A 20439-nucleotide genomic window follows, 5' to 3' on the forward strand; every position below is an offset into this window, starting at 1 on the left:
TTTAAAGAGGTGGTTTGAAGCAAGATATTATACCCAGAAAACGTGGCAAAAAACCTACAGCAAATCTTCCGCTACAGCGCACCAGAGCTTAATATGCACGCACGATCTTCTTACAGCTAGCGCGTGAACACTGAGAATAACCTACATAACCTGAGCACCGTAGACGTCTCGCCCTCACATTTCTGCATGGCTGCAACAATCATGCTATTAATTACCTTATTAGCTAACCGGTTTCATTTCATTTCATAACTTGTTGATAGTTTCCAATAAGTACATACGAAAAACCTATATGCTATAACAAAAGTTCAGATTCCGTAGCTACGTTTTTATGAAAATACATAGCAGTGATTCAGTGTTAAACTGGTTTATATCTAATATCAGCAGGTTTCAGTTTCAAACCCTTAAATATAAATTTCTGGATTCATAATTTAAGGCAACAGTCGACTCTGCCAAGACTGACAAAGTGCTGAATATCTTTTTAAAAAATAAGCAGAATTCAGGCAGATAAACGGATCCATTTTCCGTAGCATCCACATGAAACAAAACGTTATTCTTCTGATTCACACTACTCCCCCTACTAACCCATAAGAATCGTACTGTCTTGTCTCTTTTCTATTGGGGTAGAATCTGACCATCTTTATAACAGTCTGTCTCTGTCGTCATGTACATGCTTGCACATTCTGAAATGCTAATCTAGATTTGTGGGAACATTAGACCAAGAGTAATCCGATTTATTACATATTCTTATGACTTTGGGAATAAAGGAATCACACATTCATTCTGCAAAGCTCACTTATCGTAATACCTGAAAAAATACTGGCAATCTGTGCAGAGTAAAACACATGGAAGATAAGACTACATTTAGAACGGTCTTTTCATATGTTGCAGTCACCTCAGGAACTACTGACATTCAATCTGAACAAAAAATTGAGGACTCAAAAAATCATTATGTCAAACTGTGTCTTGCACCACAGGAGAATTATTTCATTAAAAAAAGCAGACCATGTATTTGCACAACATTTCACAGAAGAGGTTAGGTCAGCAGATTGACAAATCCATTGCAACAGCTTGATTTGTGCCATTTTTTGTGTGGATTTGGAATGCCTTTAAATGCAAAACAGCAACAATTGCCACATTTCACAGTACTATGACACTCTTCTGCATGTATATCTTCTGGGGCCAAGCCTTAAAAGCTTTAGTTAATCTTCTGTGATCATACCATATCATGCAAATCATACCATTAACATGTGTTCAGCATTTTGGACTAGGCAAACAGACTTTATGAAGCAACACTGAATACTGATTATCCAAACAACCTTGAGAACAAGGTTTCTCTGGAATACCAAATTGTTTCAAAATGGTTTATCATATATTCCATATTTTCACAAATGCTTCAGACCACACAACAAATCATAATTAGACATATTAGGTATAGTAAGTATTAAACTGAAAAATTCTAACATTCTTAAAATGAATAGTAACCCTGTTCTTAACATGTAAACTGACATTGAAAAGGTTTTTTGCAAAAAATATGTAGTTTACCCTATCGTTCAAAAACAAGTACCAGTTCACAGTGAGGTGTGTGTGGAAACATGTCCACAGGGACTGCCACTGTTGGCATAAATGCCTCTCCAGTGAGCTTTCTCTGCCAATCAGGCTTTCTACAAAGCTCCCTGAAGTTCCTCATTGCTTCTCCTTCTGGTTTGCAGGAAATGTAGATAAGTCTTCGTATGACTGAGTTGTTGCGCAGTGCCCTTATTACTCTATAATGCAGACCTGCCCTGGATGGATTCACAATAGCTGTGAGCCCCCCATTAGCGCACAATGTTGGTATCAGGTCTGGAAGAACAGCCTCAGCTTTTCCTGAGAGAAACTCACAATTCTGAATGCCATTAAATGCTGCATTATATTTTGCATCCTCTACAGCCTGCTGAAGAAGTTCAATACCAATGACCTTCTTCATCCGTGTGGACAGTGAGATGCCAATAGTTCCCGTACCACAGCACACATCCAACAGAGTTCCCTCTTCACAGGTCTTATTTAGGTCTGCTATTGTCTTATACAAGGCTTCTGCTGCACTTCTGTTCACCTGAAAAAATGAATCAGCAGATATGCGGAATTTCATGCCAAGGATCTCCTCGTAGATACAGGGTTCTCCATACAGGAGCTGGTATGGAGAGTCCTCATGACTACATCTGGTCATGGTGCTCTCCTGGAAATAAAGAGAGTCCAGCTGGCAAACTGTCCCAGGACCATTTGTGAAATAATCTACTAGAGCTGCTTTTTGGACACCAACCTCCTCAGGAGTTAAATTTTGTGGATGGAAGTATACTATGGCCAGTGTGTTACCAGCAGAGTTCGTTCTCACTGTAATTTCTCTCCAGTGACCTCCATCATGAAACAATATGCATGGCTTTAATGGTGAGAAACGTATGAACTCTTCATAACACCTTCCAACCAACTTGTGCTTTGATGGAATGTTAAGAAGATGGTCACCATGAACACAAACAATGTTTCTACCTTTCCCAGTGCCAGTGTAAAGTCCTACAGTCTTTGGATTTCCATCTACTCCAATGTTAACTGAAAAGGTTGATTTATTACGATATCCGTCCCTCACTGGTGAAGGCACTATGGGCAGAAGAGGAAAAGTTAGCTCTCCCTTATTGGATGTAAATGATGAGTCCTGTACCAGCTGATTTGTCATCTGAAGTAAGATCCTGTGTTGCTGTTCTTGTTTCCACTGGAGCTGCTCATCATAGCTTAGTCGCCATAAAGGAGTCACAGACTGAGCCAAAATGTCTTCCCATGAGAGAACATCCCAGCCTGGAGGCTTGAGTTTCTTTATTCTCTTTTTCTGTTCGATGTTGCCAGCAGTAACTGAACTGCGATTAACTGATTTATATCTAACAGGTGATCTCGCTAGGATACCAGCACGTTTTAACAATGCTGTGAACATATTATTCAAGCGTATTTTAAGAACACGGTCTCTGAAAGCTGAAATCATCGAGGTACAATGAGTACTGACGTTCAAATAACATTATAGACTACGAAACGCAACTTTTCTTTAACAGACACAAAGAACGACAAAATGGACCGCTCATGCTTTCCGCAGGCCTGCAGCAGCATAGGCCATGACGCATTATTTTGGCTCCTCGTTTTTGTAACGTCATTATGCGGCGCCTAATAACTAGTTAAGTTCCGCCGTCGCAATGGAATCAAACAAGGACGAAGCGGAACGGTGCATTGAAATATCAATTGCAGCACTTCGAGATAGCCAACCCGACAAAGCTAAAAGATTTCTGGAGAAGGCACAGAAATTGTTTCCCACCGAGAAGGCGAAACGTACGTAAAGATTTGTTTCGAGTATTAAATCAAGACAGGGAATAACCACTAGAACTAAGTCTGTAGCTGTTAGCTTATGTAGCTAGGTAGCTATCTTGTTGGCCAAAGTTAATAAGCCTAGCGTTATCTTAGCAAACACTAGCTGGGAGTCTTTAGCTTTTGTGCACAAGCGAATGAACCTTGTCTTCTATATCTTCTATTACAGTTTTTGTTGTTGTTTATATACTGTTTAAGTCTTTCTTGTTTTATGGCAGTTTCAAATTGTATTATGCTTGGCACTGGTAGCCAGACTATGCTAGCTAGCCAGTATGTTATCTTTCCACGTCAGACGCATATGTTGTAGCTAGGCTTGCTTGCTGTTAACTACAGGTGCAGCCAGGATTAGCACATGCCTATTTGCCTCATATAAATTATTGTTATAGGTTTATTAGAGTCCATATCTCCGAATGGAAATGTACACTGCAGTCACAGTAACTGTGGAGAAAATGACGGTATTGGTTTAAAGCATAAAACTAACAGTGCTGGCGAGCAGACACCAGGGGAAAGTGCCACAGATGGAACCAAGTCATACACACAAGATCAACTGGATGCAGTCAAAAGGTGTGTTTGTTGCTGTATTTTGTTTGTTTGGCTTTCCTCCACATGCGGGTTTAGCTGCTTTTAGTTTAGTTACGTTAGTTTTTGTGTTTTGTGTATTGTAATACTTTCCTTTGCAATTTCTAACTATATCCTACCCTTTTAGGATAAAAAAGTGCAAAAACTATTATGAAATTCTTGGAGTCAGCAAAGATGCCTCAGATGATGATCTGAAAAAAGCTTATAGAAAGCTGGCTTTAAAATTTCATCCAGATAAAAACCATGCCCCTGGTGCTACAGAAGCATTTAAAGGTAATATTAATGCTTATGCTTTTTAACTTCCAGCTCAGCATTCAATAAATAAACACTAAACCACTACTAGGCATGTCAGCTTTTGATTTTCTAAAGCAATTTGCCTATTCCATGTTTGGTCATAGCTATAGGAAATGCGTATGCTGTTCTTAGTAACGTTGAGAAGCGGAAGCAGTATGACCTTTACGGTGAGGAGAAAGTCCATCAGTCGCGTCATGGCCATTTTCATCGTGGCTTTGAGGCAGATATCTCTCCTGAGGATCTCTTCAACATGTTTTTCGGGGGTGGATTTCCATCTAGTAAGTAAGGTGGTAGGTCCCATGTGCAAGTTTTTCTATGATTTTTTTTTGTTGTTGTTTGGTTGTTTTTTTTGTTGTTTTTTTGATAGCACTCTGGAAGTCTGTTGAAGCCAATGTTGGGGGTTTCAGGAAAACAAACACTTTATGCACTTGCATATTGAATGACTTTGGAAAGTTGGGTCATGACTATTTCCATGACTCTTCTCCCCAGGTAATGTCCATGTTTATAGTAATGGCCGGATGAGATTTGGGCATAATCACAGGCAAGAACGACGAGAACAGCAGAGAGATGTAAGTGGTAGTATGCTGGGAATGAATTAATATATATAGTAAAACCTTATACAGTGACATTATTAACTAAAAATTCTGTTTGCATTCTGTGCTGTGGAACTTCCTAGTTTACACAGATGAAAAATAGTGCTCTAATGAATTTGCATTTGGATTACAATTGTTCTCTACCTGTGAATCATTAATCATTGTCTTTTGTATAAACAATCCCTTTAATTCAAGTGGTCAGACTCTGAATCTGAAAGAAAGCTGTTAAAATGAAAACCAAAGAGCATTGAAGGAAATTGGAGATCTTATAGAAATCAACAGTCTAAAGACTAACCAATATTACTCACATGTTTGGATATCCCAGTAAGCATTGTTGGATGAGTTGTGGGCTGCATCCTACTACCCAGGCAGTGCCTAGACAAGGCAATCCCAAAAAACTGCATAAAAGCAAAAGATGCTTTTGGGCATCTTGTTAAAACTGAAGTACAGTGCAAAACATGGAGATACTATAGAACAACCTATTAAAAAAAAGAAATCTGTGGCACTTGAACCAGATCAACTTGGAGCAAATTTACTAGGCAGAATTGGTGAAAACATCCTAATCTTTGTGCAAATCTGGTGGAAATTTAGCTGCACAGATTTAAAACTTAATGCAGAAAAAGGTAGTTCTACTGAGCATTTGTCTGAAGGGGTTAAATGCTTCTGATTTTTTTTTTGGGGGGGAAATTTTATTAGATCCGACATATGGAGTTTGACTTGGAATAACGTGTATAATTTGTGGTCCAAATGAATTTAACTTTTTAAGAGGGTTGAATACTTTAATAAGCATTAAATAAACATTCTTTGGACAGTTTCTACATATCACAGTAGGTTTTAGTATAATATATGAATTACTTATTACTAATTACTGCACAATGACTAGGTACAAGATGAATGACCCCATGGGCGAAAAGTAAACAATGTGTAACAATTTATCGTTGCGCTATTTCTCATAATCTAGGGAAGCCTTGCTTTGTTTGTTCAGCTGATGCCCATCCTTATCCTCATCATAGTTTCGGCCCTCAGCCAAATGATTGTTTCCAGCCCTCCCTACAGTCTCAGCCACAGACCGTGAGTTTGCAATGCCTCACTCTTCATTCCTAGACTAAACTTTTTCTTATTTGACATAATATACATTTCCTAATCCACCTTCAAATGAAACAAAGATTTTGCCTTGGACAATATTAACATTGACACATTTCTTTCAAAATTCACCTTTCCTTACCTTTTAATCTATGCAGATCTTCAGGTCATACCAACAGGCGACAGACTGCTAATCTGAAGGTGCCTTACTATGTGGGTGACCACTTTTCAGAGGAATATAGTGGAATGAATCTAAAGAATGTTGAGCGTAGTGTGGAGGAGGACTACATTTCAAATCTTAGAAACAACTGTTGGAAAGAAAAACAACAGAGTAAGTAACCTAATTCTTATTCTTGATGCACACAGTAAAATTACTCATAGCAGTGGAACAGTAACATGGCATTAACATTTAAGATGTAATTAAGTCACACTGCAATGTGATCTTGCAAAATTGCAGCCTGAGTAGTTTCACTTGGATGGTAGGACTATCATGACATTTGCAAATTTCTGAAGTGGTTAAGTGATTTGCACTCTCCTACAGCTGTGTGGCCAGTAATTTAATTAGAAAATAGTTTAAGATTATATATGATAATAAAAACAAACTTAAAATTATCCTGACACATGAAATTATCAAACTTCGATTATGTATTTTTACTTGCAGAGGAAGGCTTGTTGTACCGAGCACGTTATTTTGGAGACTCAGACTTGTACCAAAGGGCACAAAAAATGGGTACACCCAGTTGCTCAAAGCTATCAGACATTCAGGTTCTGCTACACAGACACTGAGAGAAATGAGTAAGTTTTATAATCTTACAAACAGTTGGCCAGATTGTTATTTAATCATAATTTACAACATCTGTAATTAAACTTTTGATTGGTTTTCTATGGTATTTTTATCTAATGTAATTGCTTTTATTCAGGTAGGTTCAATGATGAGCATCATGTTTGAAGGTGGCCAAGCACAGAAAACGTCTGCTCTCACTAAACCTCACTAAAAGTAGGGTGGGAATTTGTGCCAGTTCCAGAAACTGCAAAAAAAGAACCTATATCGGTGTGGCTGTGGAATGTGTTGTCTTTCCTCACCCTCATAATATTGGCAAAGTTGAACGTTATTGGGTAGCTATTGCTGAAACCTGGTACAATGATAAAAATATTATTTGTCAAAGTGATCACCTGTGGATTTGGAGGTTAAGGACTTAATAGCTGTATTCTGAGTGGTAAGATATATGCTGCTAGCTTGATGCTTTCTTTCTTGTAAGTCTGTGCACCCCAGTTCTAAGCAATTTTAGAACACTGTTTGGGTTATCTGAGCCACATAAGATGTATAGTATTTGTTTGGACCTACTTTTTTTTAAAGCAAGAACTTTAAGCAAGAGCAGTTTAAATTCAGTTGTTGCCATTTGTTATTTAATTAATTGTTCAATGTAGATTTGCCTGTTCATTTTTTTAAAAATCATTAATCTTAAATGAAAATAATTTTTGATCAGTATTAAAATGGACTCATCCTAAAATTGAGTCATTTTTATTATAAGGTCCCTTATCTATCAAACATCTCATTGAAAAAGTCATGATTTAAAGATATGGTTCCATTACAGTAATCCTGACACCCCCTTTTATAACAATGTTGATGATGGCCTTTTGATATTCTTGGAAAGTATAAATTATTTAAAATATTTTGGGCATTAAACAGGTTTTGTTGTTAGAAACTCAAGATGCCATGTTATGTGAGAGTACTGAAATACTTCAGTGCACTGGTAGCTTTACAGTTGCCAAATACTCACTATTTGTTGTGTTTTATTGAACTGAAGGAAAAAAAAAAAACTTTGACTCTTGGAGAAGTCTGTTCCTTAAAATAGCTAGTATTTACAACCACCCAATCAATTACTGAATTAAGAATTTAAGTTTAATGGCATCACACAGATTTTATTTGTATACAATTCCCTGGGCCATACGTACATAACAATAAATATAAATAAATCAATGCAAATGTAATGGTATTGCTTTTTTTTTCTGCACAAACATCTGTTAACACTATTGCAGCTTATAAAATTGATCTTGCATTTATAAATCTTGAAATAAAGCACAACAGTGTCATGATGATGGAACAAAATGTCTGATAAAAGTGTGCTTTTAGAGTTGCATTTCTTTAAGTGCTCTTAGTCCAGTAATGGGCAATTTATATTACTTTGATTGAAAACAATGTCAATGTCTACCCATAAATAAATATTTACACAGTTTCTTGAATAAGAAAAAAAAATGCAAAGAGACCCATAAGGGTTTTGCATATAGACATTGGTGTCCACTTTGAACACCATCTGGTCATAATTTTTCTATGTACACTACATCTAACTGTAAAACTACTTTTGACTACTGTGAAGCCTGTGCTAACAGAATTATTAAGATTACTTGTAAACTTTGGCCGCAGTCCTTCAGTCAGGGCGCAGCAGAAATGTCAAATGAAAAGTTGGTACAGTATAAGAGTCCACAGATATCTGCCCAATAGTCTGATAGGTATTACCATTCTCTACACGTAAGTCAATTAGAGCTCCTCTCAGGCCACAGGGTTCACTAGCTGCCAGATGGAGGAGCTCCTGTCCAATTCGGTCCAGTAAATGATGTGGAACGAAAAGCCTGGAACATCCTAGAGCTCTGACATCGGCCACCTCATGAATCCAGAGCCTATTCGAAAGGGTCGCTTTCTGGTAAAACCACTTTAAATCCTACAAGGGGTAAGTTGTTTTTGTTTTTTTTTACTGATATTTTAAAGGTTGGCGCTATAACCTTAGTCTATTGTTTAGCATCACTTTTCAAAACAAAGCGATTTAAAACGAATACTAGGTTATTTAGACACACCTGGATCGTTCTTTCCGGAGGTGACGATTGTTTTTGTGTCGTTTACGTGATTACCTTCCAAATAGATTTTGTACGCCTTTTCCCCAGGACAGGCGTTTTAAAATATCAGATTCTGGCATTGAATAGTTCATGGTAAACTAACCAGTTCTGTGGCAATGTGTGCCTAAATGTTATCAGAAAATGCAGAATCTCACAAAGTAGGTTCTTCTTCTGGGTTAGGCAGACTAGCTACTGAATACGTGTTTTGCTACCTAGAGAACTACAGAATCTGTTCCAAGAACTACTTATACACTTCTAGGCAAATCAGATTTTTAGCACACCCCTCTGGGTCACGTTCGAGGTTTAAATATACCCTCACCTATAACCCCTGTACGCGCGGAAGGTGAAATTTATTGGCCATAGTTTAAACTTTGATGATCCGCTGAAGTCATGATGTCAAATTATTAGCTAGGCTTCTGGACATTTGGTTTACAGGTGGGAGCGTGGAATGAATTAGCTTAAGGTAACCCAGATAAATCAAATGTATCTATCTAGATAGTGTAGTAACACAGATTAAAATCTTATTTAGAAGCGAGCCAATGGTCAAGACGGCAGAGCACAATGACACGATTAAAATAACATTATAATAAAGGGAGGAAGGGGCCCTCATATCAGTTAATGACAAGAGCCGACATAGCAATACAAACTTTTAAACATATTTAAATTAGCCGAAGAAACGAACTGCTCCAATTCCAAGTTTTTGTAAATCAATCCAAGTTGACGGAGCACAGTAAGTGGTCTAAAATGCTCTTACCAAATTTAGATCGACTACTTGATAATAAAAATACAAATCTGAGGAAAGCTCAGATAAGATAATGACCAATGTCTTCGCATTGAAAATGGCATCCAGTCCTTTATTTCGGAAGGTTTACAGTGATGGATTGAATGACCATCTTACTAAATGGTAAACAGAATCCAGGACGCAAGTTTGTTTTCGAAACATGTTTACATAAAATATCGCCATAGTCTAGAATTCTTTACATGCTTCTTTTATTTACGCTTGATGTCAGTTACATTTCTAGCCATTTGTCCAATTCAGCATCTTTTCTTACAAGTCCCAAGGACCTAGCAGACCTAGCAGCGAAAATAATAATAAAAAGTATTTGATAAAGTGCTACATTACATGTGCCACTTCCACTGTTATTTTTACGTATCTACGTGCCAACGTTCTTTATTTTTCAAGGACTATTTTGTTCGCGGCAAAGAAATGAATCGCGCTATCACCCCTAAACCAATCAGATGCTAGAGCACGTTTACAACGTTCTATCCTGCTGAAACTGGCCTTGGATAGTTCGGGACACCCCTCCCTTTTATCCCAGCCGCCTTATTTCACCAAATTAGCCTAGCACGTTGTTGGTAAATGCCGAAGATCACGCGTCGTCCTTCCTGCGGATGACAGGACCGTTTCTGTAGGGCTAAATTGTTAGGTTTTACAGTGCTCATACTGAATATGGCTTGATTTTAAACTAGTAGGCTTCAGTAAGATGCTAAGCCTAAGACATGCAGGATATCAAACACATTAAATTGTTTATAATGCCACTATGAAGACGTATGCACACTTAAATACACACTAAACGAATTTATCAAAGTGCTTTGTCTCCCTTAAAACGTGGTGTTCTGTACTTACTTAGTTTGACTACTACGTGAAGTAGACCTTAATAATCTCTGATTTGCCATGCCAGGAATTTCAAAAAGGCTTGTACCACATTGTTAATATTCTTCTTAGTGGTGCTTAGATTGTGCCAATTAGCTAATACAGAATCTAGGTACCAGACCTTTAATCTTTTTTGAGTACTTTTATCCATTCATTTATCCAATCCTAGTCTTAACAAATGTTGTATTTCTATAGAGTAGTGGCACTCTATATTATTCACTGCAGTTGTACCACCACGTTGGAGTCAGTAAAACAAACACGTTTTCGAAACGCGAGCAAGAGACAAACTAAGTTTCTTTTAAAAAATGTTTATTTTAATTAAATACATTTCAACTGCCTAACGCATAGTCAAAACTTTTGTTTCCAGATCAAAACGTGACTCAGTAAAATCCAATCAAAACAATAAAGCAGTGACATCACACCTGAGTCAAGTCATAAAACCACAGATGTTCTATTGCTCAAACGTGACCAACCTCCGCATTCTATTCAATATCGACACCTTCCTAAAAATAATGGCCCAAGTCTTTTTTTGGGGGGTGGGGGGGGGGGGGGGGGTGGTTAGGAAACACCAAAACCTGAACAAAATATAGAAAATATTAAGTTCAAAGTTCAAAGTTTATTTGTCACATACAGTCATACACAGTATAACTGGCAGTGAAATGCCTTTGGTGACTGCTCTGCCTGTAGCCTGTAGCCGAGGAGAGTTACATAAAATATGCAGATCACGGAAACAGATGCGCACTAATGAATAAATATTGTCCAGATAAATAATGAATGGAAGGGGAGTGTATGGATATGCATATATACAATGAAGATACAATCTTACAGCTTTTACAATTTGTACAATTTTACAGTTTTTTACAGTTTGTTATGATGTTATTGACATCATACCCAGAGTGCAGAGTCCCCACAGTTCATCAGTTGCGCTGATTCAGGGCCCGAATAGCCTACGGGAAGAAGCTCCTCTTCAGTCTCTGTGTTGGTCTTCAGGGAGTGAAAGCGCTTCCCTGACCTCAACAGAGAGAAGAGCCTATTGTTGGGATGGGTGGGGTCCTTCATAATCCTCCTGGCCTTGGTCTGGCACCGCATGTAGTAGATGGTCTGTCTGCGGGTCAGGAAGTTCCGTATGAATGATGCGCTCTGCGGAATGCACCACCCTTTGGAGTGCTTATCTGTCCTGCTTGGTGCTGTTCCCAAACCAGGCTGTGATGTTCCCCATCAGGATGCTCTCAGTAATGTAGGTGTAGAAGTTCCGCAGCACCTTGGAGGGCAGTGTGAAGTCTCTTAGGCGTCTGAGGTCGTAAAGACGCTGATGAGCCTTCTTTGCCAGGGAGTTGGTGTGGCGGGACCAGGACAGGTCCTGCGAAATGTGAACTCCAAGGTACCGTGGTTCTGTTGATCCTCACAGGTTGGTAGTGCCGCTCCTGCTTCTTGCTGCAGTCCACAATCAGCTACTTGGTCTTCCTGACATTCAGGAGATTATTTTCCTGGCACCAGTTCTCCAGGTGTTTAATCTCCTCCAGGTAAGCCCTCTAGTCATTGCCCGAGATCAGGTACATGACGATGGTGTTGTCAGCAAACTTGACAATGGTGGTAGAGCTGGAAGTGACCACACAGTCGTAGGTGTACAGTGAGTAGAGCAGGAGGCTTAGGACACAACCCTGGGGAGCGCCAGTGCTGAGGGTGAGGGTGGATGAGACGCAGTTGCCCACCCGTACTGATTGTAGACTGTCTGTTAGGAAGTTGGAGATCCAGTCACGCAGGGATGGATGCAGTCCTAGATTCTCCAACTTAATAGTGAGTCTTAGTAGTGAGGCACTTGTGTAGCATGTTGTCTGTTGTACTGTTGTTTTGTGTTGCACCATGGTCCTGGAGGAACACTGTCTTGTTTTTGTTGTGTACTTGTATATAGCTGAAATTACAATAAAACCTCTTTGAACTTTGAGTCTAGAGGGGATGATAGTGTTAAATGCTGAACTGTAGTAAACAAACAGCATTTTAACATAATTAGATCTCCCTTTGTCCAGGTGGGTCAGTGTAGTGTGAAGCAGATGTGCAATTGCATCATCAGTGGAGCGGTGATGAAGTCTCTGACTAGCTTTTCAAAGCACTTCATCACGACCGATGTGAGGGTAACAGGGCGGTAGTCATTGAGGCCAGAAGGTCGAGGTCTCTTTGGGACGGGGACGATGGTGGATCGCTTGAAGCAGGATGGGACGATACCGAGCGTCAGGAGAGGTTGAAGATGTCGGTGAATACCGGGGCTAGCTGATCTGCGCACTTTGAGGACTCTACCGCAGATGCTGTCTATTATTATTTCACTGAAAAAATGGATGACTTCTGACATACTTATAAGAATGGCTGTCAATTATGCAACATAAGAGAAATAAATGACTTGGGCAAATTCCTGAACATTCCTTTGTGACTTAAGCAATTTTAAACTTGCAACTTTGTGAATAATGAAGAGTAACTAATGAACTAACTAAGCATAATGCTGAGTGAAACACTTCTTCCTCAAATGTGTTATTACTGGGTTCTTGACTGATGCCTTTTAATGTGGCAAAGAAGTGATGACACTCAATGGGCATTATGTGTTTCATTGACTGGAGGTCCTGGAACTTTCTCTCCTTGATTGGCAGAGCACATGGAAACATTCTAATCCATTCTATTGGTTCATTTGGTACTTGTATCCTCTGTGGCAGTTCTTCCCACACTTCTTCTGAGAAGGACAGCTTGAAATGGACCTTGCCTTCACTTTTAAACTGAAGAGCCTGCAGATCATCCACAGTTGGATCTCCAGGTTTTTTTTTGCCTGGTCTGATGCTAATAAAGTAAGATGCATTCAGTTTCAGGAACTCATCATGACTGAGCATTTTCACATGGTACGGTGATGGCCTGATTCTTGCAGTCTGGAGTATGATGAGGTAGTCTCTCAGGGTGAAGATAAAGATGTTAGTAACTAGTTTACGTTCAATACTACTATGCATGCTGTCACACTCCATTTGTGTGTGCTCTGCAACAAGGTATTTCTATGTTATTACTACCCCACATTTCCTTGCAAGCTCACAGAATGCATTGGTTACACATACATTGCGGTTCTGATAACCGCAAACATCGCTCCACACCATGATCTCGTTCACTTCCGGAGGGTCCTTAATCGCACGTTGGCGATATTCAAAGTGTGCAAACACTTCACTACTGAGGTTGCCTTTTATTTCATCTCAAATGTAGCAGTATCCTTCCTTTGACCTCAAGTTGAAGAGTGTAAAGTTATGGACCTGCAGTTTTGTTTCATAATACAGGCTGCTGGCTGGGTCTTTGGACACAGTAGCATAGCTTGCAGGTCCATTGTCCAAACTGACTTCTCATTATTCACAGAATCTTTGTCACAGAATTTCTCTTGCCTTGCTTCATCTTTCTGGGTGACATAGGCATTATAGTCAACCTTACTGATATGCTTTAATGGAAATTTTAAGTTTACTTGTAAACCTTGGCCAAAGTCCTCCAATATCAGGATGCAGCAAAAATATCAGATTAGAAACTGACACAATATGAGTCCACCAATATCTGCCCAGTAATCTTACAAGTCTTGCCATTCTCTGCATATACAAGTCAAATACAGGTGCTCTCAGGCCAGAGGTCACTAGCTGCCAGGTGGAGGAGCTCCCATTCAAGGGACACTTGAGTCTGCAGGCATCCTTACAGAAGCGCCATAAAGGAGTCCTCTGCACTGTTGCGCTAGTACGCAGCTAATGAGAAGTTTACACAAAGCAACTTCTTACAAGGACGTGTTTAATGTTGAATTTTATATTTAGCGTTGACATTTGAGGAGACTGTCCTACAATCAGTACTTTACCAGTTCAGTGGGGTAGTACTTGTGATTTCCCCTTGACTGTTGTAGCTAGCATGCTACTAGTTGGCTAGCTGAGCTGATCCACTCTAAACTGTATTAGCGAGCATGCTACCTACTATCCTTCCGAACTGCTCCCCTGCCACAGTATTAGCTAGCTAGCATGCTAATATTCGTTTTCCCTGTCAGATGTTTCTTATTTGCAACTTTAAATGACCTAATTGGTTTCAAAACAGAATGAGGACAATACATCTTAAAATTATAACTACCTTGAAATACGTGGGAACATCTGTATTTTTTTGTACTAAAAAGTGAACAGAAGATTCTCTAACGCATACATCACATTTTGACACACGCAACTGTTGTCACGCCCATACCTCCAGTACTTGGTCCCAGGCGCTCCAATAAAATGAGAAACAAGAAGACTGGACCTACCGCTGGCCTTTCCCCAAATCAAATCTTATTTGAGAGATTATCCAGTCTCATCATAGAGAGCCTCTTTGAGAGGATCACTTTACATAGGCCTACTGAAATACGTTATAAAATAGGATTATCACATTCTGAATAGTAAATGATAAACTAATCTTTTCTATAACAATGTAGGCCTAATTTTTATTAGCTACCTCAGAACATCCCAAAGTATCTATCATCTATATCACAAGCTTGTTTTTAAATTCGATTTAAATTACAATTAGCCAGTCATGTATCCAAAACATATTTTTTCTCACCAGCCCCGGGGACATAACATTTAAAATAAAATAAAAAAAATACTGGGAAAAAAAAATAATTAAAAAACTGCATTCTACTGTTTGCCACTTGCACTGGTAATTTATTACTTGAGTACCAACATTTTTCATTGTTCAAGGACTAGGCTATTTGCACGACCACACCTCTCAACCAATTAGATGGTAGCGCACATTTACAACACTCGTCCTACAGTTGCTATGAAGTTCGTCACCTTTAATGGTACGTTCACGATAACTGAGAACTCGGATTTTCCAAGTTGGAATCTCCTACTTCCCACATTAACACATTCAGGCGACTTCATGCGTCTGAATACTCACAGGAAACGGGCGCTTGTTTTGCTACTGAGAGAGCATAAAAAAGTCATCAGTTTTACGCAATACACGCTCAAGATGAGATGGAGCAATGTAGGAGCTTTGTGTTCATTTTGTATTATTTTGCCCCGCAAATCATAATTACAGTTTATTTAACTGCATATCAGAAAATGTTATTCATATATATATATATATATATATATATATATATATATATATATATATATATATATATATATATATATATATATATATATATAATTTTTTTTATGTATTTTAAAGATAATTCTCTTTATTTTAAGGATAACAGTTAACAGTTTGATCAACAAAGAGTTATCAGTTTGATCAATAAATCTTACAGAAAGAGAATGAACTTTTCAATTATCAAAGTATCAACCAGTATTTAACAATTTCATATATAATTTGAAACTTAAAAGAGCGTTTGTTTGTCTTATTTTTCACTAAACGCGCTGCCACGCTGGTGTGACGTCACAGAATGTCATCTCGAATAAGTCTGAGCTTTCGACAAACTGCGACTTTCCGAGTAGGAATCACGGATACGTCGCCTTTCCCACTTGGTCAAGAATGCAGCATAATGCAACCCCATTGTTTCACTAAATCGGCGCGCCACATAAATGAATAAAAATCTTACGTCGTTCCTTCTACTTATGTTGGATTTTTTTCAGTCTTGCTAAAGTCTGAAGCTTAACAGTGCTCAAACTGAGCAGCACGTGATTTTGAGGAAGTAAGCTATTTTATAGTTCAAATGAAATAAGATATTAAAGCATAATTGACTTTTGACAATTCGTGAAATTGTAAAATATTTACGATCCCACTGTATACATATGCACAATAAATTACACACTAAAGGGGGAAAAAAGATTTATCACAATGCCCCCCTCCACCCCCCTCCAAAAATAAAAACACTGCAACACGGGATGTTCTCAGTTTGTCTAATATATAAAACGGATCTTAATACGTTACAATTTTCATGCATGGAATTTGACATTAGGCAAGTAATAAGCCTAGACAGAATTCAGTACCTGACTTGTGAATCTTATGTTAATAATTTACTTTATTTATCCAATCATAGACTGACCAAACACAATTTCAGTAGAAATCGATCTTTTTCAAAATGTCAGTATGTCCTATTTGTTTCTTAATTTTGCTATATAATATTTATATTTCCTCTCAATTAAGTCTACACTCACAGACTTACATTGCTAATCTACCTAAGGTCTACAGGATGTGAAATGTGTTAAAGTAATGTAATGAACTTTCATGTTTAATAATGCTAAAAAATCTATTAGTATCACAATAGCTGTGAAATTGTTGATTATTCAGCTGTGCTGATTTGTCTTTACAGTACAGTTAGAAAGTAATTGGAAAGTTTCAATTATTTTGATTGTGCTTCAGCACGCTGGGTATTTCCATCTGTGACATGTGCACCATATAAGAATCACGCTGCTTTTTAAACATAGTTGATCCAGTATTATTGAGAGAATAGTTCAGTGGTTTTGAAGAGCTGCAATGAGCCTAAAAACACAAGTGAACACTAGGAGGCATCCAAGAGGTTTATCTTGTAGCTAAACGCTGGTAAAACAATTTGTTCTGGGGTGTGGGGAAATAAAAGACAAAAACAACCCTTCTTCATCTTCCTTGTAATGCTTTATTGATGTATGTCTGTATTAACAAGTTGTAGAGTCTCATCTAGTATTAACAAAGGGGGTTCACCTTCTAAGCAGCCTTGTCTGTTTTCACCTCTCATTTGATTTATTTCTAAGGGATACTCAAGAATAGCCTTTTACTGGACATTTTCTGTTCAGAAATGCTCTACCTCAGCTTGGATTTGGATCAGCTCCCAGTTAGGCAGAGCTATATTGAATTTCATGAAAATGCAAATATGGGACTTCTTATATGCCATCCAAAATAGGTGGCAAATAATATATGACTAACATCTATGAATTTGTTTAGGGGCACAGTGTTCATAGACAGAGTTGTGTGAAATAGAAAACTGTGCTGAAAAGAGAGGTGCCACAGGAGAGTCTCGGGACTACTTTGAGTAGTCAGTAACCATAGAAACCCCATGCTTTTAGAAACAAAACCTCCTATTTGGTTTGTGCTACTGCTGTTCAAAGTATTGAAACCTTTATTCTCTAATTGTTTTTTATTCTTCTCTATATTCTGCAATATATTATAGATATACTTTTCCTTATCATAAGAAAATGAAATGTATCAGATATTTGAATTAATATGTATAATAACGTCACAGTGATGGTTATATTTACTGTATATATGTGCTACACTGTATCAGCACCTTCTAATCTAATTAATGTGTCTTACATGTACATAAAAAGGGCCTAAATTAGTCAAGAAGTGTTCCTATTGCTGCCCCAAAATAAAGAAACAGTGTCAGTGGCGGTTAAGTATCTGTGCTTCAGTGTGTGCTCTCAGTCTTTGGCTAAAACATTGTTCCATTTAAGGTTTGATTTATGGCTGGAGGAGGCAGAAGAGAATCCCGATTCCCAAAAGTGCAGAAGAAACTGTGATGCTAAATAAATCTTGCTGAAATGCAATGTTCTTTCCCCCCCCCATTTCCCACACTTTGCACAGCAACTTTGTGAACAGTCTTACCCTTAAGGCCAAAGCGGAAAGATAGCATACATTTAAATTTAGATGTTTAAATATTATGATGTGTCACTGTCTGTATTACCAGTAATATCATACCACCAAAAGAATTTTGATGTAATATGGCCTAAGCATTACAAGCATCTTACAGTCTCAGTTTTCTATCTTTTTTTCCTGCACTTAAATTCATGTGAACATTTGGAGCTCATTATTCTGCATTTTGAAGGAAGATACAACTGACCTTTAAGAAATCCAAGTCATTAATCAATTTCATGATCCAAGCAACCCATGTGAATAATGTGAGATAGTCATACATTCACAGATTTTTTACTAAGGGATATGCTGCTATACATTACATATATATATATATATATATATATATATATATATATATATATATATATATATATATATATATAGATATAGATATATATATAGATATATATATAGATATATATATAGATATATTCATATTCAAAATATGCTTGCACAGTTAATGAAATACCTTTGTCCGAAATGTACTCTTTCTCTGGAAAAGTTGTATGCTTCAACTGTGTCCGAAACATCCTATATCTCTGGAAACTACATAAAGTTCTAAGAGTGTAGATGAATTCATTTTCTTTGAGGTTCCAGATTTCATTGCTGCCATAGCAACAACTGCCAGCGTAAACAGTGGTTGCTCAGTGGTTATGGTACTTGACTTGTAGTTAGAAAGTTGATGGTTCAAGTTGCCACTGTTGGGCCCTTGAGCAAAGCCCTTAACCCAAGTTGTATTCACTCATAATTGTAAGTTGCTTTTATCCAAAGTGTCAGCTAAATGTCATTAATGTAGTAGTCATTCATATTAAAATGCCTTGCCACTGGAAATGACATATCCTTAATTCCGATTGTCCGAAAGTGTGCAACAAACCAATCAGCAATTCTTCTCTTGGTTTATCCAGTGTAAAGCTGATTACATCTCTTACAAGTAATACAATAGACAACTCCTGCATTGATGCATGAGGAGGAATGGGGGATAACAGTTAATCCTTTTTGCCAATTATTTTAGTGGCTGTGTTAATACATTTACATATAGCACATCTGGAGTGGTTGCAGGCTACAGTACCACAGCCATTATTTGAATGATCATTTATCTCACTCTTGACAAGCATGTCTGTGAAGGTGTTGTCTTGTCTGTAGGAGATTAGTGGGGTCTCTGCATCATCCTGGAGGATTCTGAAGTGTTTAAGTATAATATCAGCTACTGTTTTATTTGTAGGAAGATAAGTCAGCACCAAGGGAATACTTGTAATCTTAACAGCAGATTGTTTAAAGGTCAGTGCGTCTACTCTCTGAATAGACAAAACACATAGCACATAGCAAAGGCATCATCTATGACTTCCACAGGAAACCCACAGTTTTTAAAATATTCACACATATTCATGCTTTTCTGGTGAAAGTCTTAAGTCTCACTGCGCATGCGTTTAGGTCTAAGTATCTGTGAGTAAGGGATTGAGTCCAAAAGGCTATGTTCATGCCAGATTGAGATGGGTTCAACTTGAAAAATGAAGAAATGGATAGTTGGAGGTCTTCTAATGTGCATGTAGCAATACCAAATATGTCATCAGTGTATCTAAAAAATTGTAAGGATACAGGTCCAGTATATTGCTCAAAAATGTTTCTCCAACAAAGACGTTTGCATAGGATGGCCCTGTTTTTGTATCCATGCTAACTCTTCTTATTTCTGAGTAGTACTTGGAGTCAAAGGTGAAGCAGTTCAGAGTTACACAATTTCTGACAGTCTTAATAGATTATCTGGGGGAGCATCTTTCTCAGGTTTTGCATCAAGAACATGTCTTAAAGCTCTCAAACCATCTTCATTGGGGATGTCTGTGTACAAATTTTTAATTTCCACTGAAAAAACCAAGGAGTTGGTGGGTAGTATTTTTTTCTTTCAAGCATTCAAGGATTTGTGTGAAGCATCCTTAACATATCTAGGTAAGGACTGAACAAATGGTTGAAAAATGTTATCCAGAAACTGAGATATTATTTCTGTTGGGCAGGAACAAGCAGATACAATAGGACATCCAACAGGACATGGTTACAGCTAAGATTAACTGCAATAAGATTTTGTGCAGAATCAGGGAGGTGTCCTCCTGAAATGGTATGATTAATAGTGGATTGGATGGTAGACTGTAACTGTGGAGTGATGTCAGAGCTGCTCTGCCTATAAAAACTAGTATCAGAAAGCTGCTTGGTTGCTTTATTTACATTTAACACCTAAGCCCATTTACAGTGAGAATGAAGACTGTGTTCAGAAAAAGTATGGAAATGTGTGAATATTTTCACAGCTGTGAATTTCCCAAGGACACTATAAATGAGAATCATGGAGGCTATGTTTAGGATCGGCCTTCACTGTAGCATATCAGTGGGAAAAGTGTCATTTGCGTT

General features: G+C 38.0%; 3 protein-coding genes across 3 annotated transcripts; 1 reads left to right on the forward strand and 2 right to left on the reverse strand.

Annotated features, from left to right (window-relative positions):
* Window positions 1-766: 766 nt before the first annotated feature.
* On the reverse strand, window positions 767-3137 carry trmt2b (tRNA methyltransferase 2 homolog B). The gene has a single exon (XM_027015807.2). It carries the CDS (start codon window positions 3002-3004, stop codon window positions 1544-1546), a length of 1461 nt encoding a protein of 486 aa, XP_026871608.2. The 5' UTR covers window positions 3005-3137; the 3' UTR covers window positions 767-1543.
* A 69-nt stretch (window positions 3138-3206) lies between these two features.
* dnajb12a (DnaJ heat shock protein family (Hsp40) member B12a) lies at window positions 3207-7908 on the forward strand. The gene is made up of 9 exons (XM_027015808.2): window positions 3207-3342; window positions 3765-3942; window positions 4085-4230; window positions 4356-4529; window positions 4741-4820; window positions 5806-5915; window positions 6086-6258; window positions 6589-6722; window positions 6848-7908. Exons 1-8 carry the CDS (start codon window positions 3210-3212, stop codon window positions 6711-6713), a joined length of 1119 nt encoding a protein of 372 aa, XP_026871609.2. The 5' UTR covers window positions 3207-3209; the 3' UTR covers window positions 6714-6722; window positions 6848-7908.
* On the reverse strand, window positions 6909-8911 carry LOC113580945 (DNA damage-inducible transcript 4 protein-like). The gene is given in 4 exon segments (XM_035531608.1): window positions 6909-7060; window positions 8289-8359; window positions 8361-8606; window positions 8835-8911. Coding segments are annotated over 4 exon segments (546 nt in total).
* Window positions 8912-20439: the final 11528 nt, after the last annotated feature.

The sequence above is a fragment of the Electrophorus electricus genome, chromosome 11, assembly GCF_013358815.1.
Source record: "Electrophorus electricus isolate fEleEle1 chromosome 11, fEleEle1.pri, whole genome shotgun sequence".
NCBI lineage: Eukaryota > Metazoa > Chordata > Actinopteri > Gymnotiformes > Gymnotidae > Electrophorus > Electrophorus electricus.

What these genes read in the sequence shown, in the direction of transcription:
- dnajb12a (XM_027015808.2), top strand. Translation starts at nt 3,210, where the DNA reads ATGGAATCAAACAAGGACGAAGCGGAACGGTGCATTGAAATATCAATT. An exon ending in CAACTGGATGCAGTCAAAAG is followed by an intron (nt 3,943 to 4,084) that starts GTGTGTTTGTTG and finishes CTACCCTTTTAG; the next exon opens with GATAAAAAAGTGCAAAAACT. An exon ending in TGCTACAGAAGCATTTAAAG is followed by an intron (nt 4,231 to 4,355) that starts GTAATATTAATG and finishes GTTTGGTCATAG; the next exon opens with CTATAGGAAATGCGTATGCT.
- trmt2b (XM_027015807.2), bottom strand. Translation starts at nt 3,004, where the DNA reads ATGATTTCAGCTTTCAGAGACCGTGTTCTTAAAATACGCTTGAATAAT.